The 17,317-nt window shown below is 36.8% G+C and overlaps 2 protein-coding genes and 1 pseudogene across 2 annotated transcripts; all 3 read left to right on the top strand.

The window, feature by feature from the left end:
- Positions 1 to 1,085: 1,085 nt before the first annotated feature.
- On the top strand, positions 1,086 to 1,783 carry LOC148293310 (uncharacterized). Its single transcript, XM_088244673.1, has 2 exons — positions 1,086 to 1,433; positions 1,523 to 1,783. The coding sequence occupies exons 1-2, from the start codon at positions 1,086 to 1,088 to the stop codon at positions 1,781 to 1,783; spliced, it is 609 nt and encodes a 202-aa protein (XP_088100799.1).
- Positions 1,784 to 4,847: 3,064 nt separating this feature from the next.
- LOC148293309 (uncharacterized) lies at positions 4,848 to 6,761 on the top strand (annotated as a pseudogene).
- A 2,649-nt stretch (positions 6,762 to 9,410) lies between these two features.
- Positions 9,411 to 17,317, top strand: CTR1 (Protein kinase superfamily protein). The gene is made up of 16 exons (XM_088244161.1): positions 9,411 to 10,172; positions 11,101 to 11,402; positions 11,491 to 11,635; positions 11,959 to 12,062; positions 12,382 to 12,590; positions 13,464 to 13,868; positions 14,041 to 14,081; positions 14,172 to 14,240; positions 14,345 to 14,445; positions 14,587 to 14,671; positions 14,795 to 14,893; positions 15,176 to 15,244; positions 15,336 to 15,467; positions 15,702 to 15,796; positions 15,894 to 16,088; positions 16,784 to 17,317. Exons 1-15 carry the CDS (start codon positions 9,606 to 9,608, stop codon positions 16,000 to 16,002), a joined length of 2,532 nt encoding a protein of 843 aa, XP_088100287.1. The 5' UTR covers positions 9,411 to 9,605; the 3' UTR covers positions 16,003 to 16,088; positions 16,784 to 17,317.

Below are 17,317 nucleotides of genomic sequence, written 5' to 3'. Positions count from 1 at the left end.
AGCATTGTATTTTCAAAAATATAGTGAGTTAGTAAGAGAGAGTTCATATACAAGTTTGAATTCACTTTTCTTGGGGATTGTAGTGCTACTTCAACAAGAACTCGATCGTTGTATCTTGGGAGATGTTTGCCAATCAAATCCTAAAAGCACCTATGAGGAGGCAATTTTGTCTTAAGGAGATAGAACCAAGTTCTAGACTCGATCATCTATAAAGTATTCTTAAAATTTTCCTCATTGTTATTTTCTTGTATTTATTTTGAATTTATAGTGAAGTTTTATTTTTGAAATTCTATCAATATAGCAATTATCTTTATTTTTTTACCAACAGTGGTTGAGTTTGAGTGCAAGGACTTATGGGTTTGGTTTTTGGAATTACAGATAAAGGATGTTGAAATTGTTAACTAGTTTGGATATACTTTCATATAAGATAAGCAAAAAGGGTTATTACCTCCTTTTGAGCAAGTTGTTCCTAACAGTGAACACAGGTTTTATGTAAGACATCTTTTCACGAACTTCAGGTGACAATTCAAAGGAAAAGCTTTGTTTGACAAAATTTGGGGCGCTTTAAAAGCAACAATTGTTGCACACTTTGCAAGACAGATGGAAGAGCTGAAAAATCTTGATAAGGATGCTTATAAGTGGCTGACTCAACCAGAAAAACCTTCCAAGCATTGGTCTCGATCACACTTCAGCACTCATGCGAAATGTGATATGCTTTTAAATAATTTGTGTGAGTCATTCAACTCATTCATATTGGCATGCAGGAATAAGCAAATATTGACCAAGCTTCTGATAATTAGACGTAATTAACGAGGAGGATACAAGGCAAAAGGGACAAAATGAAGAAATGGACAAAGGCAATTTGCCCTAGGATTTTTAAGAAGGTATAGATAAATAAGGCAAAAGCAGGTGGTTGTGTCACTATGTGGTCAGGTGGAGGCAATTTTCAAGTTGGTACTGGTGGGATATCACAGTATATTGTGGACTTGGATTTGAGGACTTGTTCTTGAAGCGAATGGGATTTGATTGGTTGTCCTTGTGTTCATGCAGTGGCAGCTATAAATTACAATAGCGGCCTAAACGTAATGGATTTTATGGATGGATGTTATTCTACTCAAACAAATTTCAAGGCATATGAAAACATCATACTACTTATGAATATGATGGAGTTGTGGGATAGAACTAATATACCAACATGTGTGCCTCATTCATGCTCCAAACAACCTGGAAGGCCAAGGAAGATTGGAAGGAAGGAAGCAGGAGAGCTAGGTAGCAAGACTCAACATGAAGGTGAGTCAAGCAAGAAGGCCAATGTTGTTTCACATGTTCAAGACTCACTGAAATGTGGCCAATGTGGAAGAAAAGGCCACAATAAAAGGACTTGCCATAGGAATTTGCCCCTCAAAACAAAAATAAAAATTAGGAAGGCTGAAGTAAATATCTGAGGATGAACACTTGTTACTTTTATGTTTTTAGATATAATCTTTCAACTAACTGTATATTATATTTTGCATCAACTTAGCAAACTATTGAAACAAGTGAAGCTGGTCCCAGTACAAGAACAAGGCGAGCTAAGCCTACTAAAGTTGTGCATAAAGGAAAATGGAAGAGAAAGAGCACTACTGCAACTGGAAGTTCAAATGTACTACCAAGTGATTCAGCTGCTCCATCATCAACATTTGCCCTTCCTACATCAACATCTACCCCTCATGCATCAACTGGAAATTATGTATTGAGGAAACGACTTATGATGCTGGGAGTATCAGACTTGAGCAAGGAATGATGACGATCTTGCAATTAGTCCTTTTGAAATGCACACGTGTTCGTGTTGTTATTTTGAAATCATATACTTGTATTAGCTAGTTGGGTTATGTTATTTTGGATTCACAAGACAGTTTTAGCTAGTTGGGTTATTTTGGAAGACAAGTTTGCTTATTTTGGAAGAAAACTTGTGTTATTTTGGAAGACATGTGCTATTATTTTGGAAGGTTGTCAATGTTATTTTGTGGCCTATTTTGTTGTTATGTTGCAAGTGGAAATGAATTTGTATGTAGAAACAAGTTGTTGGAATGAAGATGTTGATTTTGTTCATATTAAAAGTCTAATTACATCATTGCATTACCAAAACATCACATTGTATGCAAATTACATCATTCACATTCCAATGCCCATTACATAGCCAAAATGCTCATTCCCATTACATAACCAAAAGCACAGCACATCCCTAAAAAAACCCATTTCATGCCAATTCCAAAATCTTTAGCTTCAGTCCATCTAATCCACCATTCCCTCCAAATATGAACCTTGCAATCAGCATCCACGACATCACCAATATTGCCTAAAGAACCTTTTCTCTGCGTCTTGCCTTTGCTAGTGAATTCTCTAACTTATCCCGCGATTTTAACAGGCATGGAATCACAACTTTAAACCTTTGACACATTTCTACATCATATCAAACCCAGAAATCATAACCTCATCTACCCTGCACAAAACCCACTTTGTAAATTCATACATGCACCTGCTATAATTCAAAATCTCATATTTTCCTATCTTTTTTACCGTTGCACACACAACAAATTGCCTCCCAAGATTCGAAACTGTCCAAGAGGTTCGGATTCTCGCATTTTTAACACACCAACACACCATCGCATGTTCCTCCATTTCTCCTTCATTTTCTGGGTTAACGCACCACTACAGTTGAATAAACCTTTTGGGCTGCTCACTTATTCTAAATCATAGCTCTCAGCTCTCAACTATGGAATTTTAAGTGGCCTTAGGTTAAATGTGAGGTTGACAATGACTGATAAGGTTAAAGGCTAATCGTGCCAAATTGGGCAAAATTTCAGTTTTTTTATAAATGTTCTAACCCCAAAATACCCTTTAATTTTTGTACATGGAATGGTCTGTCGGCTGGTGGGGTGAGTTCCACAAGTGCCACGTCAGCATTTAACAATTGACCACACAGTCAACTTAATAGAAGGATGACATTGGATGATGTTGAAAATGTTAGGGTGTAAATTGATAAAATTGATACCCTAGGATCCATATTGAGAACCACCCCAAACTTGCAGGGTGTCTTTTGTCGTTAGCCCAATAACAAATAAGATATCATTCAAAACTTTCAATGGAAATATGATAATTTGTTGTTTTAACAAATCAAATATTTATAATTAATTTGATTATAGGATTTGTTTGGGACTACTTCTTTGAGAAGCATTTTTGCTTATAATTTATAAACAGTTCTAAAAAGTATTGTTATTATAAAAACTTTGAAATTTTCATAAGAAATTCAGAAGCACTTGGGAGTGCTTTATGAAAAAACATATAACATGTGATTCTTCAAAAAGTATTTCTATGACCCATAAGCACTTCTAAATTTTTATACCAAACCCTATCAAAAACGTTTTATGCTATATTATCAATATCAATGTAATATAACATGTTAGATGGGTTCAATTAGTAACACATTTTAAGTGACGTGAAATCTATGCATAAATAATAACAAAAAAATTGTTGTACTTCAATTGAAGACCCCCAAGTCACAACTTGATTGTTAATTTGTTGATAATGTATGAACTTGCACTTATTTGTGAGCCGGGTGGGTAGCTGGGTTTACGTAGAATATTTGGAGCGCGGGAAAGGGAAGAGGTGAAGTCCATATTTGCCATTTTGGAAAGAATGAGGTACGGAAAAAATACCATTCGCCACCTTCTTCCAACAGCCCACCACCCAATGCATACTCCTCCGATCAAATCCAATGGTGGACGGTTGCCTGTTAGTGAGAGACTTTATAGATGAATCACTGGTCTGGCCTGGTTGAAGTGATAGACTTCAAACAGGCCACGTCAGCAAGTTAGTTAGGAGTTAGTTGAACAGGGAAGCTCTGTAATCTGTTTGTTAGTTTGTGGGATTGAGAGGGAAAGAAGGTCGTTCTTGTGTAAATGTGGCGAAGGTGTTTGATAGTAAGTCACTAAGAAAGTAATAACCAAAGCTTCAGAGACTTCTTTTCAATATCAGCACGAAATTCCATTTCATTTTCATTGCAACACAGTTAGGTGGAAAGGTCAGTTCCTTAGAAGCCTAATTAATTCTGCAGGATCTTTAATTACACAGTTTTTCTTACAGATTTTTTTTATAACCATTGAAGCTTGGCATGTTATTGTTTTTCTAATCAACAAGTTTAGTAGTTTTCTTGAATTTCTTTATTAAATTCTTAAATGGGTTGTTTAAGATTGTCACTTTCGATCTTTTTTTGCAAGAATATGGGCTAGGATGAATGCAGAATCCAACCCATTGTTTAAATTTTCACTCTAAGTTTGCTAAGTTTTAGTGTATCTTGGTGAAAAAGCTGTTCTTGGTATTGAATTGTTTCTTGTCTTGGAGAAATTAAGAGGGTCGTCTATTTAGATTAAAATTTCGAACCTTTTAGAGTTGGCTTGAATTGGCCCTCAATATACTTGACTGGGAATGAGTTATCATGTAAAGAATATAAATGGAAATACTTTTCTTGAGTTGAGTTTTATGGAGCAGGGAACGAAGCAGCTAGCTGGACAATATGTCTGGTTACCTAGTTTTTTTTTTTTTTTTTTGGGTTTGTGGTTACCTACATATATCATCTGTTTTATAGCACTACATGCATATTTTAATTTTCTCAACATGGCTGCCTTTTCTTTTTGGTTTTCTTGGGCATGTGGATCACTCATATATGCGCCTAAGAATGTGCAATTGGTTCAAATTCATTATGGATTGTCTCGTTGTGTTATTAAATTTAGGCATTATCTAGTAATCACCTTTTCATATTTTAGGTGAATTGTTTAAGAACAGGTTGGCATCTGTGGAATAAGGTTATGGCTTGCTTTGAACCTGGGAGTAGTGGAGGATCAAAGCCAACACAAGCCAATGATGCTACGAGGAAGCCACGGATTCTACTTGCTGCTACTGGAAGTGTAGCTGCCTTAAGGTTTGGTAACCTCTGCCATAGTTTTTCTCGATGGGCAGAAGTAAAAGCAGTTGCCACAGGAGGAGCTTTGCATTTCCTTGATAGAGCATCACTTCCCAATGATGTAATTCTTTACACAGATGAGGATGAGTGGTCCAGTTGGAACCATATGGGTGATAGCGTGCTTCACATCGAGCTTCGCCGTTAGGCTAATATCATGGTTATTGCTCCATTATCAGCAAACACACTAAGCAAGGTAATATTTCATAACTTGGATGTCTCATTACTTTACAAAGTTGTTTTGAGTTAGTATATAGTAGAAAAGGTCATAGCTAAAACTAAAAGTACCTTCTGGCATTAGCCTTCCAAGATATAACTTTCTGAGATTATCAAATGGATAAGAAAAATCTCATTCACAAGGCAACCAAACTGACAATTGTTTTATATTTGGGACTTATCAGTGAAATTTAGTTGTTTTTAGGCAACTGCATCTTGCAAGGAATTGCAGAAAGCAGAGAAGGCGCATGCTTTTAGAGTTAGGGATTGTATTGCTTCATGATTGCCTTCTTTTCTTCTCATTTCACTCAGATAGGGAAAATAAAAAATAATTTGCTTTGGTAAATTTGGCCCAATATCTTTAATTGTATGCATACAGGCATGTATGTTTGCTTGGCTTTGCTCGGCTTTATCTGGTTTAATGTCTGAAATCTATAGTTTGTACTCCTAAATTTGTGTATATGTTTTATAATTGATGTCCCATGTAGCTGAGGGATTGTGTGACAATCTACTCACCTGTGTTGTACATGCATGGGATTACAGCAAGCCTTTCTTTGTTGCACCGGCCATGAACACCTTAATGTGGAGCAGTCCCTTCACAAAGCGACATATGATGTCCATTGATGAACAAGGAATTTCTCTCGTCCCACCAATCAGTGGTGCAATGGTTGAACATTCCATAATCCACTCTATTGTAAGACTCTTTTACAGTCACGATTTCAACAACGTGACGTTATTGCTTAGCAAGATGTTTTCTTTGTGGTTTGTTGGGCATGCAAACTGGTCTAAATTGAGGCTTTATGCATAGTCTGATTTTCTTTTGTTTTAAATAGTTTTGATCTTGTGTAAACCTAGGATGTTTAAGAATAAGTTGGCATCTCATGAATAGGTTATGGCTTGTGCTGGACCTGAGATCTCTCATTGGGAGCCAACGCAAGCTGATGCTGTTCTGAGCAAGCCACGGATTCTCCTCGCTGCTAGCGAAAGTATAGCTGCCACAAAGTTTGCTCACCTATGCCGTAGTTTTTCTGGATGGTCAGAAGTTAAAGCAGTTGCCACAAAAGCATCTTTTCATTTCATTGATAGAGCATCACTCTCCAGGGATGTAATACTTTACGTAGATGAGGATGAATGGTCCAGATGGAACACAACAGGTGATAGCTTGCTTCCCATTGAGCTCCATGGTTGGGCTGATATCATGGTTATTGCCCCGTTATCAGCAAACACACTAGGCAAGGTAATATTTAACATTATGGAAATCTCATTACCTTATAAAGTTGAGTATTTCAAAAGAAACTTTCTTTTTCTTATGTTTCTGTGGATTGCTAGGGGATTGTGTGACAATCTGCTCTCCTCTGTTGTATATGCATGGGATTTCAGCAAGCCTTTATTTGTTGCACTAGCCATGAACACCTTGATGTGGAACAATCCGTTCACGCAACGACATATCAGGACGATCAAAGATGAACTCAGAATTTCACTCATCCTTCCTCTCACTAAAAATGGTGCAATGGCTGAAACTGATGAGATTTATGGTGCTGTATGACATGGTTTACAGTCACGATTTCCGAGAGGCCATGTTGCCAGTATATAAATGTTGTTTAGCAAGCAGTGTAACACTTGCAATGTATAACATGCTAGAGTTGTTGCTGTGATTTTGTATTAGGTGCATATTGTGTTTTGGTTGTCCCATAATTGGCTCAAAATCTCATAAGAAATTATCCATGTTTTATCTTAGGAAGAATCTGAGATTAAAATGATAATAGTAATTAGGTGATTGCAGTGGACTGGCTCTATTTGAGAAGGATACAGTGTTCAAAGAAGCCACGCATCTCAAAAAGACGAGATGATGAGGGGAAGCTCTTTGATGGCTCTATTTGAATGTGGGTAATTTATGACCATTCACCAAATACGAGTTCCCCAATTATCCACGGCCAAAAATCATATACTAATTGATTTATAATAGCTCTCCAGTTGAATTTATGACTATTGATGAAATAGAGGTTCCCCAATCATTTACTGCCAGAAATCGTACACCAATGGACTTGCAACATAGCTCTCTAGTGTAATTTATGACCATTGATTGAATATGGATTCACCAATTATCTATGACCATAAATTGTACACCAATTGAACTGTAGCATAGCTCTCCATAGTAACTTATGAACATTGACCAAATATGGGTTCCCCAAAAATGATGCACCAAATTGCCTAAAGGTAGGGGAAGCGTCCATTGGCGACTTCATTTTTTGTGGGCCAGACATTTCTCGCAATAAACCAAACACAATGTTGTTCATGGTTATGTAAAATCGACCAATCAAATGAAATTTAGTTAACCTAATTTATGAGGTTTCCTCTAATGTCACAAAGATTATCGTAAAAAATATTGCACCCAACACGAGCCTCAGGACATGCATTTCTCGAAAGAAACCACACATAACGTTGTTTATGGTTATGTAAAGTGGACCTATCAAATGAAGTTTAGTTAACCCGCTTTATGAGGTTTCCTCTAACGTCACAAAGATCACACCAAACTTGAGCCTCATGGCAAACATTTCTCGCAAGAAACCAAAGACAACATTAGTATATGGTTATGTAAAATGGACCAATCAAATGATGTTTAGTTAACCCATTTTATGAGGGTTCCTCTGACGTCACAAAGATCAGACCTAAACCCAAGTCTCACATACAATGTTACTGGTCAAAGTTAATTGGAGAAACGATAATTCTGACAAAGCACATTGCGTGTACGTTGCCACCCACTCTAACATAAAAGGAGGGATATTCGAACTCAAAAACCAATTAACGTAACTCACTTTTACATACCATTCAACACTTCTAATCCTATAAATAAATACTCAAATTACATTACTTAATACTAATTTTACCATTAGAAACAAATATCCAAAAAACACAAAGTGGATGACGTGAGCAACGTTCATGTTATAATGACACCATTTCTTTTAATAATTTCTTTCATTTTCAGAAAATGCTTAATGGGGAAAATAGGGTTATTTACTCAAATGGTCCTCAAATTTATACCCAAATTTCATTTTGGTCACTCAACTAAATTATTCGTTCAAATGGTCCAACAACTCTTTATTAATCGACGAATTTATCTTGCTGTTACATTTTCTTTTAAATTTAGTCATGTGAGCAGCACATGCCATTTGTGGGAGTAAATAAGACTTTTGATAACTAAAAAAATAAAATATACGATTAAAAATTAATACAAAATTTTCTTTATTTTTTAAATTAATTAAAAATTATAAAAGAATAAAACAACAACAACAAAAAGTAACCAAAAAAAAAAAACCCCCAACCTACCAAACCTCTCTTCCAACCTCTTCCTCTCTCTCCCCTTCGCCTTCAATTTCCTAAATTTAGATAGCGGGGTTGCAGATGCGTCTACATGGGTATGGGTTTGTTTGAAGAGAGAAAGGGGGAAGAGAGAGATAGAGAGAGAGATGAGGAGGGGACATGGAGGGAGGGAGGGGAAGAGATGGTGGGGTACGTGGAGGACAAGATGGGGCACTGGGGCGATGGTTACTGAGCTAGGGGCTAGGAGGTGGGAGAGGGAGAGAGGTTTTTTTTCTTTTAATTTTTAGTTTTAAATTTATTTAGTATTTATTTAACTGAACTGTTTTATTTGTATATTTGATGACAACATTGACAAAATATAACGGTATGACTAATTTGCCGATTAATACAGAATTGGTGGACCATTTGAACGAATAATTTAATTGAAAGACCAAAATGCAACTCGGGTATAAATTTGATAACCATTTAAATAAATAACCCGGGAAAAATATAAAGAATGACTTACATACCAAATACCATGACAAAGAAAGAAAATCCTAAAAATGAAAAAGAAACAAAGATGCATTGAACCCCACCCAACTTTTGTACCAAAAATTGAAATCATGCATGTACCTCAAAAAAAGAAAATTAATAATAAATCACCACCTAACTGTCCTAACCCAATCATTAATTGCCCCCAAAACCCAATTAAACAACGATTAATCATTCGCGCGTTAAGCCATGAGCCACAGACAAAAAGGAAACAAGGAATTCTTGATCAAGCGTGTGAAGGCAAAATGGGGTCTGGGGGACGCACGCACCGAAAAGCACAATCCAAAATTAATATTAATTACTTTTAATTAAGTTTTTTTTAAAAGGAAAAAATTTGAAACAATATTTACGATTACGCCACCGAATGAAAACCTCACCACCGCTTTCGCTTTTTCTCTCTCCGACAGTGGAAAATTATAGAGAGAGAAACTCAGACCTTCTCTGAAGTCCTCTTAGTCCTGTGACCTTTTTGTTTTCAACGATGGCGGGTTTAAGGGTTTCTAGGGTTTTGTGACGAATCGATATCTCCAAAGTCTCGATGGAAATGCCCGGTAGGAGATCGAACTACACGCTTCTAAGCCAAGTCCCCGACGACCAGACGGCGGCGTTTTACGAGTCGGAGAGCAAGAACAACAAGGGAAAAGCTGAGAGAGGATTCGAGTGGGAAACTGGAGCGGATTTTCGGGCGAATCGGGTTGGGAACCCGTACTCGTCAGTCGGGTTACAGAGGCAGTCGAGTGGGAGCAGTTTCGGCGAGAGCTCGCTCTCCGGTGAATACTACGCTCCGACTCTATCGAATACAGCGGCGAATGAGATCGATGGGTTCGGGTACGTGCCCGACGATGTGTTCAAGGTTGGTGGAGGTGGTGAATTTCGAATGAAAGGTGGGGATGGAGCTGTAGGGACCACCGGTGGCGGTGGCTCGTCTTCGGGGAAGAGCTGGGCTCAGCAGACTGAGGAGAGTTATCAGCTGCAGCTGGCTTTGGCTCTTCGGCTATCGTCGGAGGCCACTTGCGCCGATGATCCCAACTTCTTGGATCTAGTGCCGGATGTATCGGCATCGAGGTCGTCCGGCTCCGTTGACGCTGTTTCGCATCGGTTTTGGGTAGGGTTTCTTTTGCTTTCTGTCCTCGATGGATATTTTTGATATGCTATTGTACATTGGGTGTTTGGTTTGCTGCTTTGCTTTGTTAATTGAGTCAATTTATATGCTCATTTTATCGTCTTTTGAGCTGAATTCTTAGTGTCTTACGAATTATGTCTTAAATCATATTGATAAACTAACATTATATCTAAAATGCCCTATATTATTCCATTCCTTTCACATGCTTCACATCAAACAAGAAAACAATGTTCATGATGGAACTGATTTCTTTTACAACCTAGCCTATTGCTTGAGCAAGCAATTGATCACTGAACAATGTATGACCTCAGTTAAACCAAATGGGCATTTCATACATTATCGTATTCAATTTCTAAGAAAAATGTGTTATGTAGCATTGTGTGATCCTATGTTAGGTTGCAGCTCAGTTTTATGAGTGGATTTACATCTTTAAGGTAAAGCTAATCTAATAAAGTCACAAAACTATTATGCAAGAGGAAATAGTCAGTAATGGAATTCGGAAATGTAATGCCTCTTTGGGTCTGATCTTACAGTAACTGGAAAGATAGATTAATAAATTCCTGTAGAATGTTGTCAATGAATTAAGATTTCATTTACTAAAATTGTTTGTTATGGAAGTTAAGTTTTTGTAATAAATATAACTATGGATATGGGTATATAGGTATGTTAGGAATGGCTTTCTCTTGTAAGGTATGGTAAAATCATGCTGTGTGGTCCAGATTCACAGCCTAACAACATTGCATGTCAGATATCTAACAAGAGATCATTTATTCCACTTCCTCGCCCAAAATTTCCCAGAAAGCTACTGGAGTTTAAGAAATGCTTTTGAAACATCATTGTTCGTACATTTGGTTTGCATTTTCTGGTGATAAATGGATTAATCCTATCCTATTGATATAATGTGCATCAGGTGAATGGCTGCCTATCGTACTTTGACATAGTGCCTGATGGATTTTACCTAATTCATGGGATAGATCCGTATGTATGGACTGTGTGCACTGATACGCAAGAGATTGGTCGTATACCATCAATTGAATCATTAAGGTCTGTTGATCCTGGCATTGGTTCTTCTATTGAAGTGGTTTTAATTGATCGACGTAGTGATCCCAGCTTAAAGGAACTCCAAAATAGGGTCTTCAGCCTTTCTTGTACTTGCATAACTACAAAAGAGATAGTAGATCAGCTGGCAAAACTTGTATGCAACCGCATGGGGTAAGTTGTCTGTACATTCTATCCTCATCTTTCTGGAACATCTATGTTTGGCATTCATATGTAACTGAGTTCTTATTTCTATCACAAGGGGTTCAGCTTCTGTAGGAGAGGATGAATTTGTCCCCATATGGAGGGAGAGCAGCGATGATCTGAAAGATTGCTTAGGATCTGTTGTTGTTCCAATAGGCAGCCTTTCTGTTGGTCTCTGTAGACATCGTGCTTTATTATTCAAAGTAAGGTTCCTATTTAATATGATATATTTATTATCCTTGGCTGAAATGTATTCAGCTTGATTTGTTTTGTTGTTGGAGCTATTATTTTAAATAGAAATATGGACTTGTTCTCTCTTATTTATTATAAAACAAAACTATTTTTTTTGTTTTTGCTGGTTAAACAATATGTAGTTTCATAAACTCATGTGTGCTTTTGGTTTGAAATTTTAATTTGATAAGAATTGAGAGAAATTGTAACCCAGATAAGGCAATCTTTGTGCGTTTAAAATTATTCATATGGTTCATGATATGATTCAAACAAGGTTCATGTCTGATCTTTGAAGGTGCTAGCTGACAGAATTGATCTATCATGTCGAATTGCCAAAGGCTGTAAATATTGCACAAGAGATGATGCTTCCTCTTGTCTTGTCCGGTTTGGGCTTGACAGGTATGCAGTTTTATAAACTATTAATGTAATTTACTTTTCAGAGTTGCATGGTGCATAACTGCATAAGTCATCCAAGTTACTGTACGGAAATAAGTTATTTATGATCTTTGTATCTGTTTGAATTTCTTGGTTGATGGTGATAGTCTAATCCAAGACTATAGATTCTGTATGCCAAAAAGAATTATATAGTAAAACAACATGATCAAATTAAATTTGGATATAATATTTCTCTATTTGGAGAATAGGATTGTCCTAAATTTCATTCCCTTGTTATCAAATTGGTGGAGACATATAACATGGTGTATTTGTTTCACTTCAGGGAGTATTTAGTAGATTTGATTGCAAATCCAGGTTACTTATGCGAGCCCGATTCCTTGCTCAATGGTCCATCATCCATCTCAATTTCTTCACCGCTGCGCTTTCCAAGACTAAAACCAGTTGAACCTACCATTGATTTCAGGTCACTGGCCAAACAGTATTTCTCGGACTGTCAATCACTTAATCTTGTATTTGATGAAGCTTCCGCAGGTGACTGACTATTTTTCAAATCAATCATACACACACACACATATACAAGTCCATGTTGTGGTGGCTTATCTGTTCATTTTATCATTTTTTGATGATCAAGATTTTATTTCACTGTTATGATCTGCTTAGCATAACAGTTTGGAGTTTTATATCTGCTCGAAGTTTAATCATCTCAAGCTCTCAACTAAATTAATTAAAAAAGAGAAATATTTTCTGGGCATGCATATAACCAACTGGTGTTGTATTAACGTTTTCTTTATATTTATAATATGATCAACTATTGAATTTTTTTTAATGACAATATGGCCTTGCTAAATCAGATAATATTAAGAATAGACATGGATGTAGGATTCAGGTACAGTATGACACGGATACATCAATCAGGAGAATCCTAAAAGTAGATCAGGATAAGCCTGGATGCATCACGTATCTTTCTGTTCATCTACAGTTTGGAGAACCTGATAAAAACTATGCAAATAAAGTTGGATACATCAGCATCTCACACCATGCTCTTTGTGTTGATATTATATTTTCTCTGGTGTAGGTAGTACATCTAGGGGTATTTTAGGTACAACTTGTAAAAATCCCAATGGATATTCTTTGAGGTTTGTTTCAGTTTCGAATTTGGTATAAACGAGCAGAGATGGTATGTTCTGCTGATGCATCATTTAGTTTGACCTTTTTAGTTCTTTTCTTTTAATTCTTTGGGGTTGGGGGGGAACTTGGGATAGATACAATTTTAATGTCAAACAACTGGGATGATTCTGAGCTCTTACAGAATGGATAAACGGAATGTCTATGTTTTTATTCTGTAAATTGGCATTCATCATCATGACATTCCAGTTCACGGATGATTGTTTTCCATCATCACAGGAAGTGCTGTTGACGAGGACAATAAGGAATTCTCTATGTATCCTAAACAGTTAGATAGGAAGATTACAGATGGAAACAACCTTTTATTGGTTTCAAGTCTCAATGACAACACTTCTATGCACGCAAAAGTTTCTCAGCCGAGTTTTGAAGATAGAAATCGCCAATTATTTAACCCTTCTCAAAACATTGTACACACACCAGGCATGGTAAAAGATCCAATCCCTCTAAAGCGTATACCACCCATAGGGCATAGAGATGTTTCAAGAGTGGATACAACTAAAGACTCGAGGTTTGTCGAGGGAGTTCAACTGGTTCCTAGTAAACCAAGTAAAGAGCTCACATTCGATATAGAGGATTTGGACATCCCATGGAATGATCTTGTACTAAAAGAGAGAATTGGTGCAGGTATTTTACCCCCCTTTTTGGCTATCATTTAGAGTACAATCATGAAAGTCATTTAATAGCTTGGAGATGAAAAATAAAAAAAGATAGCTTGAAGAGCTCATATTCTTTTCATGCATTTCATAAAATTGAGTTTGTATATGAGGATGTAAAATCTGATATCGTGCATTTGCAGGTTCTTTTGGAACTGTTCATCGTGCCGATTGGCATGGCTCTGTAAGCACCTAATCTGTTTAAACTCTGGGCTCATGAAATCTTATTTTTATCCCTTTATTCGTAAGACTGATAAAAAGTTGTACTTTTAAGGATGTTGCTGTGAAAATTCTTATGGAGCAAGATTTTCATGCTGAACGCTTTAAAGAATTTTTGAGGGAGGTATGTAATTGCAACATAATTGAAATTTTAAAAACATAATTGATTGCAGTGTGAATTTCTTTGTCTTGATTTTGATATGCAGCTTGGCTTTTTCTGTTTGCTAGGTTACTATAATGAAACGTCTGCGGCATCCAAATATTGTTCTCTTTATGGGTGCAGTTACGAAGCCCCCAAACTTGTCCATTGTGACAGAATATTTATCAAGGTTTTATGATTTCCTCTTACATCCACTCCTTCTCCTACTACCGCCCCCTCAAATAGGAACTTGATGCCTATTAGACATTTAGGCTGCATCAAGAGCTTTTACAATTGTTTAATGATCTAAATTATGGGCTCTAAACTGCAGAGGTAGCTTGTATAGGCTTTTGCATAAACCTGGCGCAATGGAGGCATTGGATGAGAGGCGCCGGTTGAATATGGCTTACGATGTGGTGTGCATTTGAAGAATCCATATATTTTTTCTTTTCTGTGGCTTCTTATTCTTCCTTTCTCTTTATATATTTAAGTTTTTATTCAATATTTTTGGCTACATGATTTGAATTTGTTTCACACAGGCAAAAGGAATGAATTATCTTCATAGACGCAATCCTCCTATTGTTCATCGAGATTTAAAATCTCCAAATCTGTTGGTTGACAAAAAATATACAGTGAAGGTGAGGATCCTTAAGCTCACCCGCATTTATTTTGCTTGTGGTTTGGGTGCTGGGAATGCATTGTTAATTTTATCTTAATGTTTAATGAGCCTGGTGAAAGAATCTTGTTGCTTTGTGATTTCTCGTGGCTCTCATAAGTTCAATTTTTAGTGGCATGCGCCCCACTATTAAGTACTTTTATGTATTTGGAATGGAGCATGACTATAAGCTTACCTGCATTTATTTACTTGCTGTAATATTGCCATTTTGTTTATACAATTTGTCTTGCCTGTTCATTTGTAGGTTTGTGACTTTGGTCTTTCCCGTTTAAAGGCAAACACTTTTCTCTCATCAAAGTCAGCTGCTGGGACTGTAAGTTCTTTAAAACTAGACAAGAACATGAAGGTTATCATTTTAAGGTGGCTTTACATGTTCATGACAATTGAAAATTGAAAATTATTAGCCGGAATGGATGGCACCAGAAGTCCTGCGTGATGAACCGTCAAATGAGAAGTCAGATGTTTACAGTTTTGGTGTAATATTGTGGGAACTAGCTACACTGCAACAGCCGTGGGGTAATTTAAATCCAGCACAGGTTTGTTTTTCATGTTAATAAGTTGAATGATGGAAGTGTACATCCATACATATAATCTGTGTTATGCTCTTATATTATAGATTAGAACGGGGAATGTGACTATGAAAATGTTTTACATTATTCTTTACAGTTTCTCCTTCAGTTGAGAATTTTACTGAAATGTGTATGTTGTGTACTTTTACATGAGTTCATACATCATGATGATGCATAGTGTTTCTTTTATATGTTGTGTAGGTTGTGGCAGCTGTTGGTTTTAAGAACAAAAGGCTTGAGATTCCACGTGATTTAAATCCTCAAGTGGCTTCGATCATTGAGGCTTGCTGGGCCAAGTGAGTTTGAGATTCTAATTTTCATATATTAGATTAACTTCTGTATGCAAATCTCCCCTTTCAATACTTTTCTTTAATAACAATGGTCATACTGCAGTGAGCCCTGGAAACGACCTTCATTTGCTAGTATCATGGAATCTTTGACGCCATTGATTAAAGCTCCTGCAACTCAACCTAGTCGTCCAGGCGTGCCATTACTCAGCTGAATGGGCAAACGCTTATTCATGAACATAATACAGCATTCTTTTGAGAAGTGATGTCTGGCAGGCATGCATGCTGTTCATAGTCTCGGGTATGCCTAAAATTTCCATTTCAGTTTTCCAAAATTGAGTAGTGCCCTATTCTTGGACTAGTAATGACATAGGTATCTTAAGATTGGTATAGAAATAGTGAAGCTTGGGATCTTTATACAGCCACACAATTTCAACCTGTATGCAATTCAAGTTTAACCTAATCCAACAGCGTGTAACTTCATGCTTCCTTGTGTGCATGGAATCCTGTTGTCTCATTCTTTATATGCTAGTTGATCAGTATAGCATGTAACTCCATGCTTTCTGTAATCATCATGTGCATGCAGCCTGTGCGGACTGTTGCCTCCTTTTTGTGTGCTAATTGGAACAGCATCCGACTTCATGCTTCCTTTAATAGTCATGTGTGTAGCCTGCTGGTACTGTGACCTCACTAATCAGAACGTCACGTAACATCTTCCTCTAGTAGTTTGTGGATACAAACCTGTTAGGACTGCATTTAATTGCGCGTGCACATGCATGCTCATTTAACATCTGCTGGTAGCTGTGGATAAAATACTGTTCAAATGTGGGTTTTGAGGGCTTGCAGTAAAACTTTCTATTTACCCTGAGTGCATGTGCTATCCGCATGCTTAAGTGTTGTTTACTTAAAATATTTTTTTTATTTCTTTTGCTTGGTCAATTTCCTGTATATTAAACTTGTATGTGTAAATTTCTGATGCTTGTTCTCTGGCTGCAGAACCATTGTACAGTTCTGTTCTAATCTCCAATTCAGTATTCTTTATCGCCATCTCTTCTTACCCATAGAAGTCCACCGAAAAACCGTCCTGTCACGCCATCTTGGGAAAGTTGTATCATTTCTCTTCATAATTTTTGTATGTAAAAGAGTGCGACTAGAATCAGGTAGCAGCTTTCCCATCATGGTACACAACTTGACGTTGTCTTTCAACATGTAATGACTTTGTATAAATTGTGAAGGTTAGTCACGCACTTTAGCAGGTTTCTATTTTTGCTCCCCAAGTGCAATGGAGAAAACAAAAGTAGAAAGCTAATACATACTCTTTTAGCATCTCTACAACGGTCTGATTGATCATGGACGCATCGTGTTGTGATCATTTTTTTCAAGTAGTTTGCAGCATGTTGCAGATTATAATAAGCAGAGAAATTATCTACTTAAAGTAGTTTGCAGCAAATTTTTCCTTGTAATTTATAGTAGGAATTATTGAGCCATGTGCTTTTATTCGTTTTGCTTTGCTTAAAGCAGCCCAGAAAA

This window comes from Prunus avium, chromosome 7 (genome assembly GCF_965620075.1).
Source record: "Prunus avium chromosome 7, drPruAviu1.hap1.1, whole genome shotgun sequence".
Classification (NCBI taxonomy): Eukaryota; Viridiplantae; Streptophyta; class Magnoliopsida; order Rosales; family Rosaceae; genus Prunus; species Prunus avium.
Note: the sequence above shows the minus strand (reverse complement) of the source record. Positions and strands in the feature narration are given on the sequence as shown.

Bases quoted from the DNA above. Each gene is read 5' to 3' on its own strand.
- LOC148293310 (XM_088244673.1), top strand. From the start codon at position 1,086: ATGGATTTTATGGATGGATGTTATTCTACTCAAACAAATTTCAAGGCA. The intron at 1,434-1,522 runs GTAAATATCTGA...GCATCAACTTAG, and splicing joins TAAAAATTAGGAAGGCTGAA to CAAACTATTGAAACAAGTGA.
- CTR1 (XM_088244161.1), top strand. From the start codon at position 9,606: ATGGAAATGCCCGGTAGGAGATCGAACTACACGCTTCTAAGCCAAGTC. The intron at 14,082-14,171 runs GTAAGCACCTAA...TGTACTTTTAAG, and splicing joins GTGCCGATTGGCATGGCTCT to GATGTTGCTGTGAAAATTCT. The intron at 15,245-15,335 runs GTAAGTTCTTTA...GAAAATTATTAG, and splicing joins CAAAGTCAGCTGCTGGGACT to CCGGAATGGATGGCACCAGA.